The sequence below is a fragment of the Lycorma delicatula genome, chromosome 2, assembly GCF_047948215.1.
Source record: "Lycorma delicatula isolate Av1 chromosome 2, ASM4794821v1, whole genome shotgun sequence".
NCBI lineage: Eukaryota > Metazoa > Arthropoda > Insecta > Hemiptera > Fulgoridae > Lycorma > Lycorma delicatula.
Genome location: NC_134456.1, coordinates 197,031,539 through 197,045,072, shown reverse-complemented (window position 1 = coordinate 197,045,072; position 13,534 = coordinate 197,031,539). Strand labels below are relative to the sequence as shown.

Below are 13,534 nucleotides of genomic sequence, written 5' to 3'. Positions count from 1 at the left end.
GTTCCATATTCATCAACTCAACAATAACGCTTGTTTGGACAGAAGTAATCATATTTTCAAGATCATGATAACTATTAAATCCACAGCAGAATTTGTAATACTTTCTAAAAATGAAGCAAATTTAAGATAAAATTATTCCTATCTAAGTTTCAATTAATTTTGTTTTGAAAAATGTTTCATTAAATTAATATCTAATGTATAGTATGTAGAGAGAATCCACGTATTTTTAACGCAGACAGATTTGTATCATAGCTAAACAAAATTATTTTACTGATCTCCACTTCAATATTTAAAGAGATAAGGCCTAACTTATATAAAATATCTGGTTAAATTTTACCATTTGAATTTATTATGCGGTAGAAAAACCAAATTACTTTAACTACAAATCAAAGGTACTTATCAAATTGAGTAGCTGACATCTTATATTAGGTGAATCCATTTTAAATTTAGAATACCTTTTTTTCCCTGTACCCCTGCATTGGATCAGCAATTAAGAATGACTCGATGCAGGGGCGTGTCCTTTAAATTCAAACGGCTCTTCCTGCATACCGGCTGTACGTCTGCCATGACGAGTCGGGCCGCCGGTTTGATCTTTTTTTTTATTGCCCACTCAAACAGGGGATACCATTACTGGCCTCCTGGCAGTCTGGGTCTTTTCATTGACCACTCAAACAGGAGGTGCCAGCACTGGCCCCCTTGCGGTTTGGGTTCTTTCATAGCCCTCTCTAACAGGGGTTATCATTTCCGGCCCCCTGCCGGTACAGGTCATTTTGTTTTTACCCCAGGTGTTGTTTTCTCTGAAGATTTAGGACGCGAGAGGATCGGGTGTCCCCGCTACTTTCTCGCCGCCGCTCGTCCAAGCAAGCCAGATGAACGACTACTCCATATGGGGCTATCCCTCACCCTCTAGCCACCTCCTCCCTTCTCCAAAGTACCGCCGAAATATGTATTTGTCTATTGCCTGGAACTCTTTTTCACCGTTCAACATTTTTACCACAACATTGTCTGCATCTATCGATCCCACTATGCCTTCTATCTGTCTCCTCTGAATCTCCCACCTGTGGCATTGGCAAGTGATAGAATCGGGGGGTATCGACCTCTCCACAATAGGGGCATTCTTCTGTATCAGCTCTGTGTCTCGCAAATAGGTACGATCTGAAGCCCCCGTGACCGGTCAGGAACTGGGTAAGCCAGTAACTGAGCTCCCCCAATTCCCTCTCGGCCCAGGGTCCTATCTTTTTATCAGTCGATACATCCATCTCCCTTTAGTTGTGACTTTTCATCTATCTAGCTTGCCACTCCCCGATCATGTCATTCTAGACCGTGCTCCTCCGTTCCCCCTCAGACACTCTTTTCCTCATCCTGGCCACCTGTTTCAGTGCGGGTATTCCTACCCGCACCAGTATTCCTAACCAGTGAAGCTTCCGTTGAGACTGAAGAATATGCGGACGCCACCCGAAGAGCCATTCGTCGCTGCACCCCTTCCATACTTCTTCTGTAACGTTCGACATCTAATGCTTTAGTCCACATTGGTGCACCGTAGAGGAGCACCGAATTAATCACGTGCGCGAACAACTTTCTCCTTGATGATCGCGGTCCAGCCATGTTCGTTAATACCATGCGCAAGTTTTTGATCGTTCTTCCTGCTTTGGAACAAGTTTCTTGGATATGAGTTGAAATATTATTGACATGAGTTTGAATATTGGTAATATTAATATGTTTAGTTATGTAGGTATCTAGGCTAGCTTGGTAGCGGTTTATTTATTTATACCGCTTTCAAGGGGGGCTGCTATTTCTTTGTTATTTTTGTTGTTAACTAACAACAAAAATAACATATATTGTTATATAGTTATGTAATAACATATATTGTTTTGTAGTTGTTCAGTCTCTGTCATTTATTATTATTATTTTTATTATATTTTTATTATATTTATAATGGGTGGCTTGCTATTAGCCGATCGCTTTGTCAACGGTACTGCTTTTGGTTGGTTTTTTTAATATACGTTTGTAAATAAACTATTACCTTATATTTACTTTCATTTGGTTAAGTTTTTAGTGAAAAATAATGTCAGACACTGAAGGAAAGATGTTGGGCAGGCCTACGCGAGGTAGCACGGGAGAGAGCGGGAGAGACCGTTTCCGTCCCTCTTTCAGTTCTGCATTCGGCAGTGCCTCAGCGTCAACGGTAGGTTGAGGTATTAAGTACACCGATGGGAAAGTCACAGGTGGCCTTCACATCGCTGGCATCCTGACTGAGGCAAGAGCAAGGCTGAGAGATGCCTTTTGCCGAGGTTTTGAAGATGACCTCTGGTAAAGCCCATAAGGGTTTAGTACGGAGGGGGTGACGTGGCGACCGCAACTGTCACATGGTGGGTGTCTTTCCCTACGGGGTCAAGATATTCCTAAATAATATCAATATAAATATTCTTGAAAAAACAAGCTTATTTTAAGATTTAATTTAACCACATAAGTAAATTTTAAAATTTAGTTTTTGATCTAAAGATTTATTGTCTAGTAGCCAAACAAATGTGGGTTGCACAAAAAATTTACATCTAATAATTAATAGATGCATAGTAAAAAATTCAGTAAATTTGTTAAAACATTATCATCTACTACTAGTATTTTACAATTGCTACTATACAGTGTTTAATAGTAGTATTCGATTATTCACAGGGAGGTGTTCCGCGATGCACCGGTACGCCGAGTACAGTAGAAATGATCAAGAAACAAGGTTGGATTCCCAAGATGTAAGAACATGTCAAGAGGAACCACGAAGGCGAAGCTGTGGGGAAGATCAAAGGGTATTATTATCTGCTAACAGTCGTCGTGATATATATCAAGTGTGTGTAGAAACGCCGCCTTATTGCACCGGTGGAAGTTATGAGGTTTGCTGCTGTGAAGAAGATTGGCGATATCATTATTATCCAGATGATATTCCTCCATGCCCACCGGCTCCCAGTCAATCGGTTGTTATCTACGACGGACGGGAAACCGTTGAACCAAGAGTCCGTTTAGCTTCTCGCAGTAGCAGCAGGTACAGTCGTAGAGGTCTTCAGTCTGAATCAGAAGACGATGAGGAAATTATTGCTCTTGGTCAAATGCCTGATTGCAGATGTTCGTGTGATCATCTTGTAAATGGAAATTATCGGCAGTTAAGAGAGGTATGTCTACAAGAATTATTATTTTTTATTTTATTGATAAACGACTAAGTTAGTAAAATAAAATTTAAAACGTATATTTATTAAGATAAATCTTTGTAAAATAGAAAAAAATTATTTATGTTATTTTCTTTAAAGAAAGCTACTGGGTCCTGCACCTCGATAGTGCTCAATTTATTTTCTAAATATTTAAATTGTTGTTTATTAATTGCTTAAAAGTTGACTTTTTGTTATCAGAATATATATTTAAATTGTAAATAATAATTTTAAATGAGATATCTATTTTGCGATTACAGTTTCAGAAATGTGACTCAAAATGATAGATTATATTCCTCCTCTTTAATTCATTTGATTTAGAAAAAAATAATAAGTTTGAAATTTGTACATTATTTATAAATTTCGAAATGTTATAACAAAATTTCTCGTACGATTTTTAAACAATTTCTTTTTTGAAGTAAAGTTAAGAACACAGTACAAGTTTAAAGCAGATGTGTTTGCCATATATGATAATGATAATGTGTGGTTATGATTGGTCAAACAGCAAATGGTAGGTACCTCGAGAACAAAATTGAGAAAATTATACGATTAGATGATACCATTAAGTTGTTACAGCTAAGCTTTCATCTGTTTATATTTTACATAGGAAAGTAATATTTTAACCTGCCATTATGACAAAAAATATTACAAGAAAAATATTATTCATTCAAGAATTTTATAATGCCATTTTTAGAAGTGCGAAGACTAATTTTTAGTTCTATAAACATCTACTTTTATAGCTTTTTAGTTCTTTATGTTACATGTCTTATTTGACTTTTATTAAAATTAGGAATAATCTATTTTAATTCGTAAACGTACAATCACATCAATTATCTTCAATCGTAAATGATCTAATTTTTGATTTCAATGATAGTTATATTTTGTTAACGACACTTTACTGTCATTATTATATTTATAATTGATTTTTAAATTTATATAGGATATGGACCATTACTTAAATAAAAAAGTAAAAAAAAACAATCGCTTGAACAATTAAAGTGAGCAGTATTTAGAATATAGGATAACATTAATTTTGATGATTTTGTTTTTAGTGACTCACATGAATTTTCACCGTAATGCGACAGAATAAAAGTTTATCATTCACATTACACTAATGGTTTTGTCATACTCATTACTATTGAGATTGGTAGTACAAAAAAATTATTGAAATTATTTTACAGAAAAACGTTTTTTACGTTAAAGACGATTTTATTTTAATTTTTGGAGTAAAACACAACTAAGAAGTATACACGAAAAAATTCAAAATTAAATTTATTTAGTAAAGAGTTAAATGCATTTTCCTAGTTAAGATGTTTGAGAATAATAATCTTATCTGATTTATGCGTAAAGAATCAGTCCTATAGGTTTCATCTGTTATTAGTGACTCACTACATTAAAAATTTTGTAAAATAATTAATAAAATTCAGTTAAATGACACACAAGACACACAATACCGGCTAGTCTATAGAAATTATTTATTAGTAACTTGCTGCATCTATCTGGATAAAAATACCTCCTTAATCTCTCATTCGAGATGAATGTTTTTTTTTTTTTTGGAAGGGACAAATGCGTCTCATGCGGGTAGTCACTCTTTGGGTCCCTTTGTTCCTTTACCTTGTTTTAGTTACTTTGGGTCCATATTGCTCCTTTACTATCATTATTTCCTATTACATTTGATCCTTTTCTCCATACTAGTTTTCTGTAGGGTTTTGATAAACGCCAATCTGATCCGTGTTAAGGATGTAAGGAATTCTTTGGGTTTCTGTGTCCTTATTGTTTGCTTGGTCTAATTGGAATTGCTTTGTCTGTAGACTTTTTAGGAGGACTTTTACTGTCCAGAGAAATTTAGATGGGTACTGAATAAAGCTAACAATACCAGCAGTTACTGCAAAAACCTTAACAAAATTGAGAAACTATAGCTAGCTATAGCTATAGCTTTTTGAATAAATTATTTTCTATATCAGAAATAAAGATAAGTAGGCACTGATAAAGGAATTATTAAGAGAAATCTGTGTAGCCATGAATTAGCTAACAGCATACTTCCAAAAACTGTTCGCTAATAAATAAAGAATTAATAAAACCGTCTGTAAATATTTCTTAAAAATAACTGTTCTATTATAAAGTAACCAGGCGTTCTTTAATTTTATTAAATAACGCCGCTGTTGGCATTAATTTATTGAATGATTATGTTCAAAATTACAAGAAAGGAATAAGAAAATAAATATATAAGTATCTGGTGGAGGAAATCAAGACGTTCTGGAAATAAGTAATTTATGCCAGTTTTAATATTCTATGCAACTTTCTGAACTGATTCCAAAAAAGCTTTTATAATGATTTAAAAAATTGAATATATGAAAATAAGTATCTAACTAAAATGCTATAACGTGATAATAGGGTATAACCAGTAATACTCGTTGCTCATTGAAATATCATTACTTGCAATATGCGGAAGATTTTTGATTGGGATTGATACAAAAAAAAAATCTTTTACAATACCTAATAAGCAACTTCCTTGTAAATATGTGATAAAGAGTATTGCATCCTTAGCTCTTTAGCTCTAATATTAATTGGTAAAATTCCTCACGTGCTACTTTCTATGAGAAAACACTTGTAATATCCGATAAGGTATTATAGTATTATACCGAGTACTTTAAATATAAAGCTAACTAAATTCAATCTTATGTAAATTTTTATTTACGAAAAACAACGCTTTTAATAGCATTGGATCCCTACATTCCTAAAAATGGATCCTTGCTAAGGATGAGGGAACCTGCAGAAATATTGGCTTCCTGATATTGTCTACTTTGCCGTTAACCCTTTTTCTACGGGCCCTCCTAGAATTCTGTTCCTTATTAAGTTGTTGTAGAAACAATGCCAATTAGACTGTAATAGTTAAAAAATAAAGCAGGCTTCTAATTTTTTTAAGTACGTAAGCATATTTTGGCTCCATATTCACTAATATTTCACAAATGGTGTTCCAGCAGTAAAAAAACTGATTACTTTTTAGACTGTTTTGTGTGAGAGAATAAAATATTCTATCAAATCCTCTACGAACTTTTTTCACACAAAATACTTTAAAAATAGAGTATTTTCTTTTAAAGAAAAACTAAATGATAAATACAAAATTAATACTTTTGGATTTTTCTTTATCTTTGATTTTAATTTCATCATTACCCACTAATTTTAGTACAAGCAAAGGCTAAACTTGACAAAAATTAAATTTGTCCAACTCTAACAAAAAAAGAATCATTGAAATGCCCATTTGATAAATTGTAAAGTTAAAAGATTTACATAAAAAAAAGGTTTATTCTGGTCGAATTGAGAACCTTGACCTTTGTTTAAAAATTGTTGAAAAAATCAGTTAGAAATTAACAATTAAATTTTATTACATATTATTTAGTCGCGCAGTGAAAATTCCAGTCATCATAATATTCGCCCAGCCGTAGGCAGGGCACTGAAAAACTTATGTGTGAAATAGATATTGTTTCCTAAAATATATAATATACGTATAATTAATCTTAATATTATTAGAATTATTCCTGAAATTCCTTTTTAAAGGCAATATTATAAAAATATTTTTCTTTAATTATAACATTTATTTTTACGGCTATTCATAGAATATCATATATAGACTACATACTAGTCTACTATTAGGAATATCACCTTATTATTGAAAAAAAAGAAAATATACAGACGTTGAGGTAACAGAACGAGCGCAAGGAAGAAGTTAGAGGTAAAAACGACCTCTTCAAAAATAGAATAGCAGATAATGAAGGTTGAAATGCTCGTGAAAGAACCCTCACCTCGTCTGGGTGTTAGTTTCTTCAGATAGGTGTACACATGAAAAAGAGGACCTGCAGTGTTTGAAAAATGTTAAGTGTCTCTTATTTTGTAGGTAATGTTCTATTTAATTCAACAAGAAACACATTAGCTTCATATTTTCAATATCCGGTAGTAAGAGAGCAAAAAAAAAAAAATCACTGTTATTATGTTAGTATTTTGTGTGAAAAAACTATCTTGTAATCAAATAAAAAGAAATTTGAATCGGTAATTTAATGTCATTGCAATTTTTTCCAAGCTATTTCTTCAATTCATGAACATAAATTTATTTATTGATAGTAATTTTAGTTGTTCAACAAAATATTTTAATTTTTAAATTGGAATATTTTCAAAATATAAAGTATATTATGTAATTCAAGTATTATTTGTTGAAAAAAATAATATTATTTATTGAAAACAGAGAGTTCTTAGGTTCAAATCCTGGTAAAGGTCGTTGCTTTTATTCAAATTTTAATACTATGTAGAAACCAACAGGTACCGGTGTACTTTGGTAGTTGGGATTTAATTAACCACACGTCTCAGGAATGGTCGGCCTGAGTCTGTGCAAGACTACACATTTAACTACACATTTACAGTTACACTTCAGTCGCTAATAACTTTAATTATTGAGCGACTATAAATAAAATGTTAATAAAAAAACCAAGGCCTAATTGAATTAAGTATTAATTCAATTTCAAACACCGGTTTTTTTGTTAATTAACTATTTCTTTAATCTATTTTCAGAAAAAGAAGTTATTGTATTCTATTTGCCTCCATATATCACCAGTTATTATCTATTACCTTGAAAAAAATCATCGGCCAAAATTTCAAAAACTTCAATACGATAACTTTTCCCAATGTTATTTATTGCCCTTTGAAATTCTTTTTTAAATTATTTTTCCAGCAGTACTAAAACAGTTCTCTTACAATGGGAAAAATTGTTTAGCATTCTAGGTTCTTTAATTTTCATTATTTTAATTTTTAACCAAATATGATTCCTCAGTGAGTAAATCATGAAATCGATTTTCCGAAAAGAAATCGGTTTTCCCCTCGTTCTCCTTTCGAAATGAAAAACAAATTTCAAAGGAAGATTGTTTTAGATTATATTTTCTAACAGAAAGTTTCATTGAAATATCCTTGAGTTTGTAAATTCAAAAATGATTTTACTGAAAGGAAAGAAGGTTTAATTTAATTTATTTTTGGTATATTCCTTAGTAAATATTAAAAATTAATTTTTCCTTAAAATTAAATTTAGCCTTTTTCAAAATTTTACTTCCGGAACCTGGTAGCTTCCAGTTAAACAACTTAACAGAGTTTGCTATTACAAACATCGCCATGTGAAAAAGGACATTGAATAAAATAAGACAGGCTCTCTATTTATGCCGTACTGTTATCCAATAATAAAAGTATTTGGTTAAATTTATGCACAAAATCATTTTCAAAGTATAATAAAAACAGTGATAAAAGAATTATCTAGATCTACCTCAGTTTTTGAGATTTTACTAAACAACTCTATAAAAACAAAAAAAAATGTATACCGAAATTTTTATGAATATTAAAAGTTATAAAATTTATTATTTTTAAGTAAAAAATAGTAATGAATTACACACGCGCGCGCGTGAACACACACATACATACATTAAGTTATTTAAGATAGATATTACTAAACGATTCTGCTAAATAATATTAAGTAATATTTGCAGTTTAAGTAGAATCTTCAGTTTACAAAATATTTAAAACGGTTGAAAAATTATTTAAAAAAACTGTTAAAAACAGCGTTTAGATGCGCACATGTGTACAGCTTTAAAAAAAATAACAAATTAATTATACGAGTACGACAGTACCAACATAACACATTGGTTTTTAATCAAATAATTGAACAATCAAAATAAATAAAAAAAATATTTAATAATATCGATAAAAAACATCTTTAAATAGTAAAAAAAACCTTATTTAAAGAGAGTAAATTCATTATTAAGAATACGTTCAAAGTGACTATAGAAAAAAAATTCACGGATGCAAAATAGCATGTAAACTAATGATAGCATTTACCATGTAAAGCATATTTTTACCTTCATATTCCATCCTTTGAAAAAAATACAAATCCGTACAATAATTCAGGAATTTGTATCGCAAAATGTAACGAATGCTATTACGTGTAGATAGATTAAAAGGTTAACTTTATAAAAATGTACCAACAATTATACAAAGCTTGGGAAAGTTTGACCAATGTAGTCCCCACATCGAAATAAAGAAAAAAAACATAATGTTCGTAAACCTTATTTTTCCGGTTATCCGCCACTTTGTATTATTAAAATAAAAATTTATTTCTCATGGATGGATTCATCGTATTGTGCTGAAATTTCTTATACTACTAGGGTACCTAGAGGTTTACTTGTACAAAAATAACGAATCTAATCTCTCAAATCATTTCATAATGACAGCCATGTTAACGTTTTAATTGTAAATATCTTTCCAACCGCTGGTTTATTTAATTATTATATTTTACAAACAATAATAAGCGTTTTATGACAAAGAAAGTGACACCTTATTTATTCTTAAATCTTATTCCTTAAATCTGTTCGTAAATAACCAAGTAATGGCAAAACTTCTTGAAGTGAGTCACTAGATTAAAAAACCTGTTTTCATTTCCTCCCAAATAAAATTAAATGCCTTTACGAATTGAAAATATTATAATAATAAATAATATTAGTATTGAAAAATAATTTACAATAAAACACATGCAATTAACAAGTATTACTGTAAACGTAAACGTAAACAAAAATTAATATTCAGTTTGTCTTTTGCTATTGACCAAGTGAATCTGTGCTGCACGAGTTAATTAATTATCTTTTTTACCATTATCTTATTCACCATGGCCGGTAATGTGAATTATGTTTATACTATCTTAGAAATAGCTGATATGCATTTAATGTACGGACTCCCACGTTACAACTCCCTTGAGGCGAGACGGCTGTAATCGAATGTTACCTTCTCACACAATGTTTTTATCCATTCATAGACGGCTCAGAGATTCGCAGCTTAAAATCTGAAAAAGCTGATAAATTAGGAAGACTACGTTCAATATGTACACCTAAATTCGTGGAGGGAGGTTAGATGAAATATGTAACTGTCCCAAAAAGAGTATTAGAGAGCTGGCCTTAGAGTTCAATATTAATAACTCAACAGTTTGGAAAGTTTTGCATTAGCAGAAACTTTATGCCTATCACTATCAGCGAATTAAAGCTATTTTAACACAGATAACCTCTGGTGGGGGTTGACTATACATATTATTCTCCAACATTGGAAGCGATGAATAAATTCACCGCATTTATAAAAAGATGTCATCAAATTTTTAGTGTTTATAAATTGAAAGGGCCAATCAGGATAAACTGAATATGTTAACTGCATGAATGAACGAGAACGATACAAATAAATAAATGAATTGCCTTTTTTTTCAATTTTTTTTATAAAAATATTTTTATTCAACTTTCACGATTACTGCATGCTGAATACGGTGAATTTGATTAATCGTCTGCAATTTGGAGAATATCATGTATAATTTGTATATTTAACGTTAATTAGACGAGGTTGATCTGAAAGGGGGCAGCAGCTCTTTCAGAAGTTGTTAAGTGCATAAATAAGGAGGTCTTAAACGGCCATATCAGCATCACTCAATCTTCTGAGTACTGCGCCATTGAAAATAATAGAAAACTACGGCTGCTTTTTTTCAAGAAAATGTGGCTCTCTGCATTTTCATCTAACAAATATGAAGGCGCCTCCCTTTGTAAAATATTCCAGAGGTAAACCAGTCCCCGGTTCGGGGAGATTTGGAGATTAGAATGCAGGCATCTAAAAAGGCAAGGAAGGAAATGTTGTGGGTGAATACGAGCTGGGCAAAATTAATGAAAAGGGGACCAACTTATTATTGAGTTTTGCACGAAATATAATTTACAAATTGCCAACACGCAGTTTAAAAATCATATTAGAAGAATATACACATGGAAAGAGCCTGGTGATACTGTAAGTTATCAGGAAGATTATATCATGGTTAAAAAAAGATTTAGAAATCAACTCATCGACTGCAAAGCATATCCTGGAGCAGAAATTGATAGCGACCATAATTTAGTGATAACTAAATGTAAATTGGCGTTTAAAACCCTGAAGAAAAGGTGTCAGATGAATCGGTGGAATTTAGAGAAGCTTGATGAAGAGGAGGTAAAGATGATTTTTGAGGAGCACATCGCAAGATGTCTGAGTAAAATCGATAAAATAGAAAATATAGAAGAAGAATGGAAGAATATTAAAAAGGAAATTCTTAAATCAGCAGAAGCGAAGTTAGGCGGGACAATGAGAACTAGTAGAAAACGTTGGATATCATAGGATATATTACAGCTGATGGAAGAACGTAGAAAATATGAGAATGCTAATGATGAAGAAGGTAAAAGGAACTATCGACAATAAGAAATACTATAACAGGAAGTGCAAATTAGCGAAAGAAGAGTGGATAAAAGAAAAGTTTTCAGAAGTGGAAAGAGAAATGATCATTGGTGAAATAGAGCACAAAATAAAGTTAAAAAGAACTCTGTGATACATAAATTAAAATCTAACAATGTATTAAAAAAAAAATGGTTCACCGATTTATAATACAAACGAAAAGGTCGATAGGTCGGTGGAATATATTGAAGAGTTATACGGAGGAAATGAATTAGAGACTGGTGTTATAGAAGTAGAAGAGGTTGAAAAGGGAGATACAGTACTGAGATCTGAATTTAATAGAGCATTAAAGGATTTAAGAAAGCAGGAACAGATAAATGTGAAGAATGCAGAACAACTAGCTTAACTACTCATGCATCAAAAATCTTAATTAGAATTCTGTACAGAAGAATTGAGAGGAAAGCCGAATAAGTGTTAGAAGACCAATTTGGTTTCAGCCAAGGTATAGGAATAAGGGAAGCAATTTTAGCGCTCAGATTAATAGCAGAAGGAAAATTAAAGAAATAAAAACCAACATACTTAGCATTTATAGATTTAGAAAAGGCATTTAATAGCGTAGACTGGAATAAAATGTTCAGCATTTTAAGAAATCTAGGGTTCAAGTATAAAGGTATAAGAACATTTATAGGAATCAAACTGCAACAGTAATATTCGAAGAACATAAGAAAAAGCCGTAAAAAATGGAGTCCGACGAGGATGTTCCCTATTTCTGTTACTTTTTAATCTTTATATAGAACTAGCAGTTAATGATGCTAAAGAACAATTTAGATTCGGAGTAAAAAGTGCAAGGTGAAAAGATAAAGATGCTACGATTTGCTGATGATATAATAATTTTAGCTGAGAGTAAAAAAGATAGAAGAAACATGGAATGGCATGGATGAAACTCTACGCAAGAACTACCGCATGAAAATATACAAGAACAAAACGAAAGTAATGAAATGTAGTAGAGATAACGAATATGGACCATTGAATGTAAAAATAGGAAGAGAAAAGATTATGGTGGTAGAGGAATTTATTTGGAAAGTAGAATTACTAACGATGAACAAAGCAGGAGCGATATAAATGCCGAATAGCACAGGCGAAACGAGCGAGAAATATAATTTGCTTACATAAAAAAATTAATTTAAACATCAGGAAAACATTTCTGAAAGTGTATGTTTGGAGCGTAGCTTTATGTGGAATTGAAACTTGGACGATCGGAGTACCTGAGAAGAAAAGATTAGAAGCTTTTAAAATGTGGTGGTATAGGAGAATGTTAAAAATCAGATGAGTGGATAAAGTGAGAAATTTTTCAGCAAATAGATGAAGAAAGAAGCATTTGGAAAAATATAGTTAAAAGAAGAGACAGACTTATAGGCCACATATTAACGCATCCTGGAAAAGTCGCTTTAATATTGGAGAGGCAGCTGGAAGGAAATAATTGTGCAGGCAAGCAACATTTAGAATATGGAAAACAAATTATTAGGGATGTAGGATGTAGGGGTTATACTGAAATGAAACGACTAGCACTAGATAGGGAATCTTGGAGAGTTGCATCAAACCAGTTAAATGACTGAAGACAAAATTAAAAGACGAGATTAGCAAGCAAAGCTAGTGTAAGTAAAAAAGTCAAAAATATATATTTCACTTAAATTTAAACTTCCTTTTTTTACGAGGTTTTCTCTTAATCTACTTACTTTATTGATTGGTAATGGGCTAGTAATCGTTTCGACCCCCACCAGAACTTATCTGTGCTTGTCAACATATAGCGGCGATGTCCGAATGTATATAACATAAACAAACACTTCGGTCATTCACCGACGTATTTCGTATGTGTCGACATGCACCGGAGAATACTGATATTCTCTAATTACGTTTTTTACAGTACCATATACACATCGCCCAAAATACATACCCAAAACGATTCTTTATTTCACAGAACTGAGATATTTTATTTATACGTAAATAATTTCAGTTAATAACAGCTGGGTTTTTTATTACCCTGCTTAATTATATAAAAAATGTTTAATATTTTAAAATTAAAT

The 13,534-nt window shown here is 31.9% G+C and overlaps 1 protein-coding gene across 1 annotated transcript in view; it reads left to right on the top strand.

Annotated features, from left to right (window-relative positions):
* The first annotated feature begins 2,677 nt into the window (after positions 1 to 2,677).
* The window catches only part of LOC142320027 (dipeptidase 1-like), a 633,229-nt gene continuing 622,372 nt past the window's right edge, over positions 2,678 to 13,534 (top strand). The window contains exon 1 of the mRNA XM_075357707.1: positions 2,678 to 3,161. Coding sequence (XP_075213822.1) covers positions 2,688 to 3,161 — 474 coding nt within the window. The 5' untranslated portion in view covers positions 2,678 to 2,687. The remainder of the gene's footprint in view (positions 3,162 to 13,534) is intronic.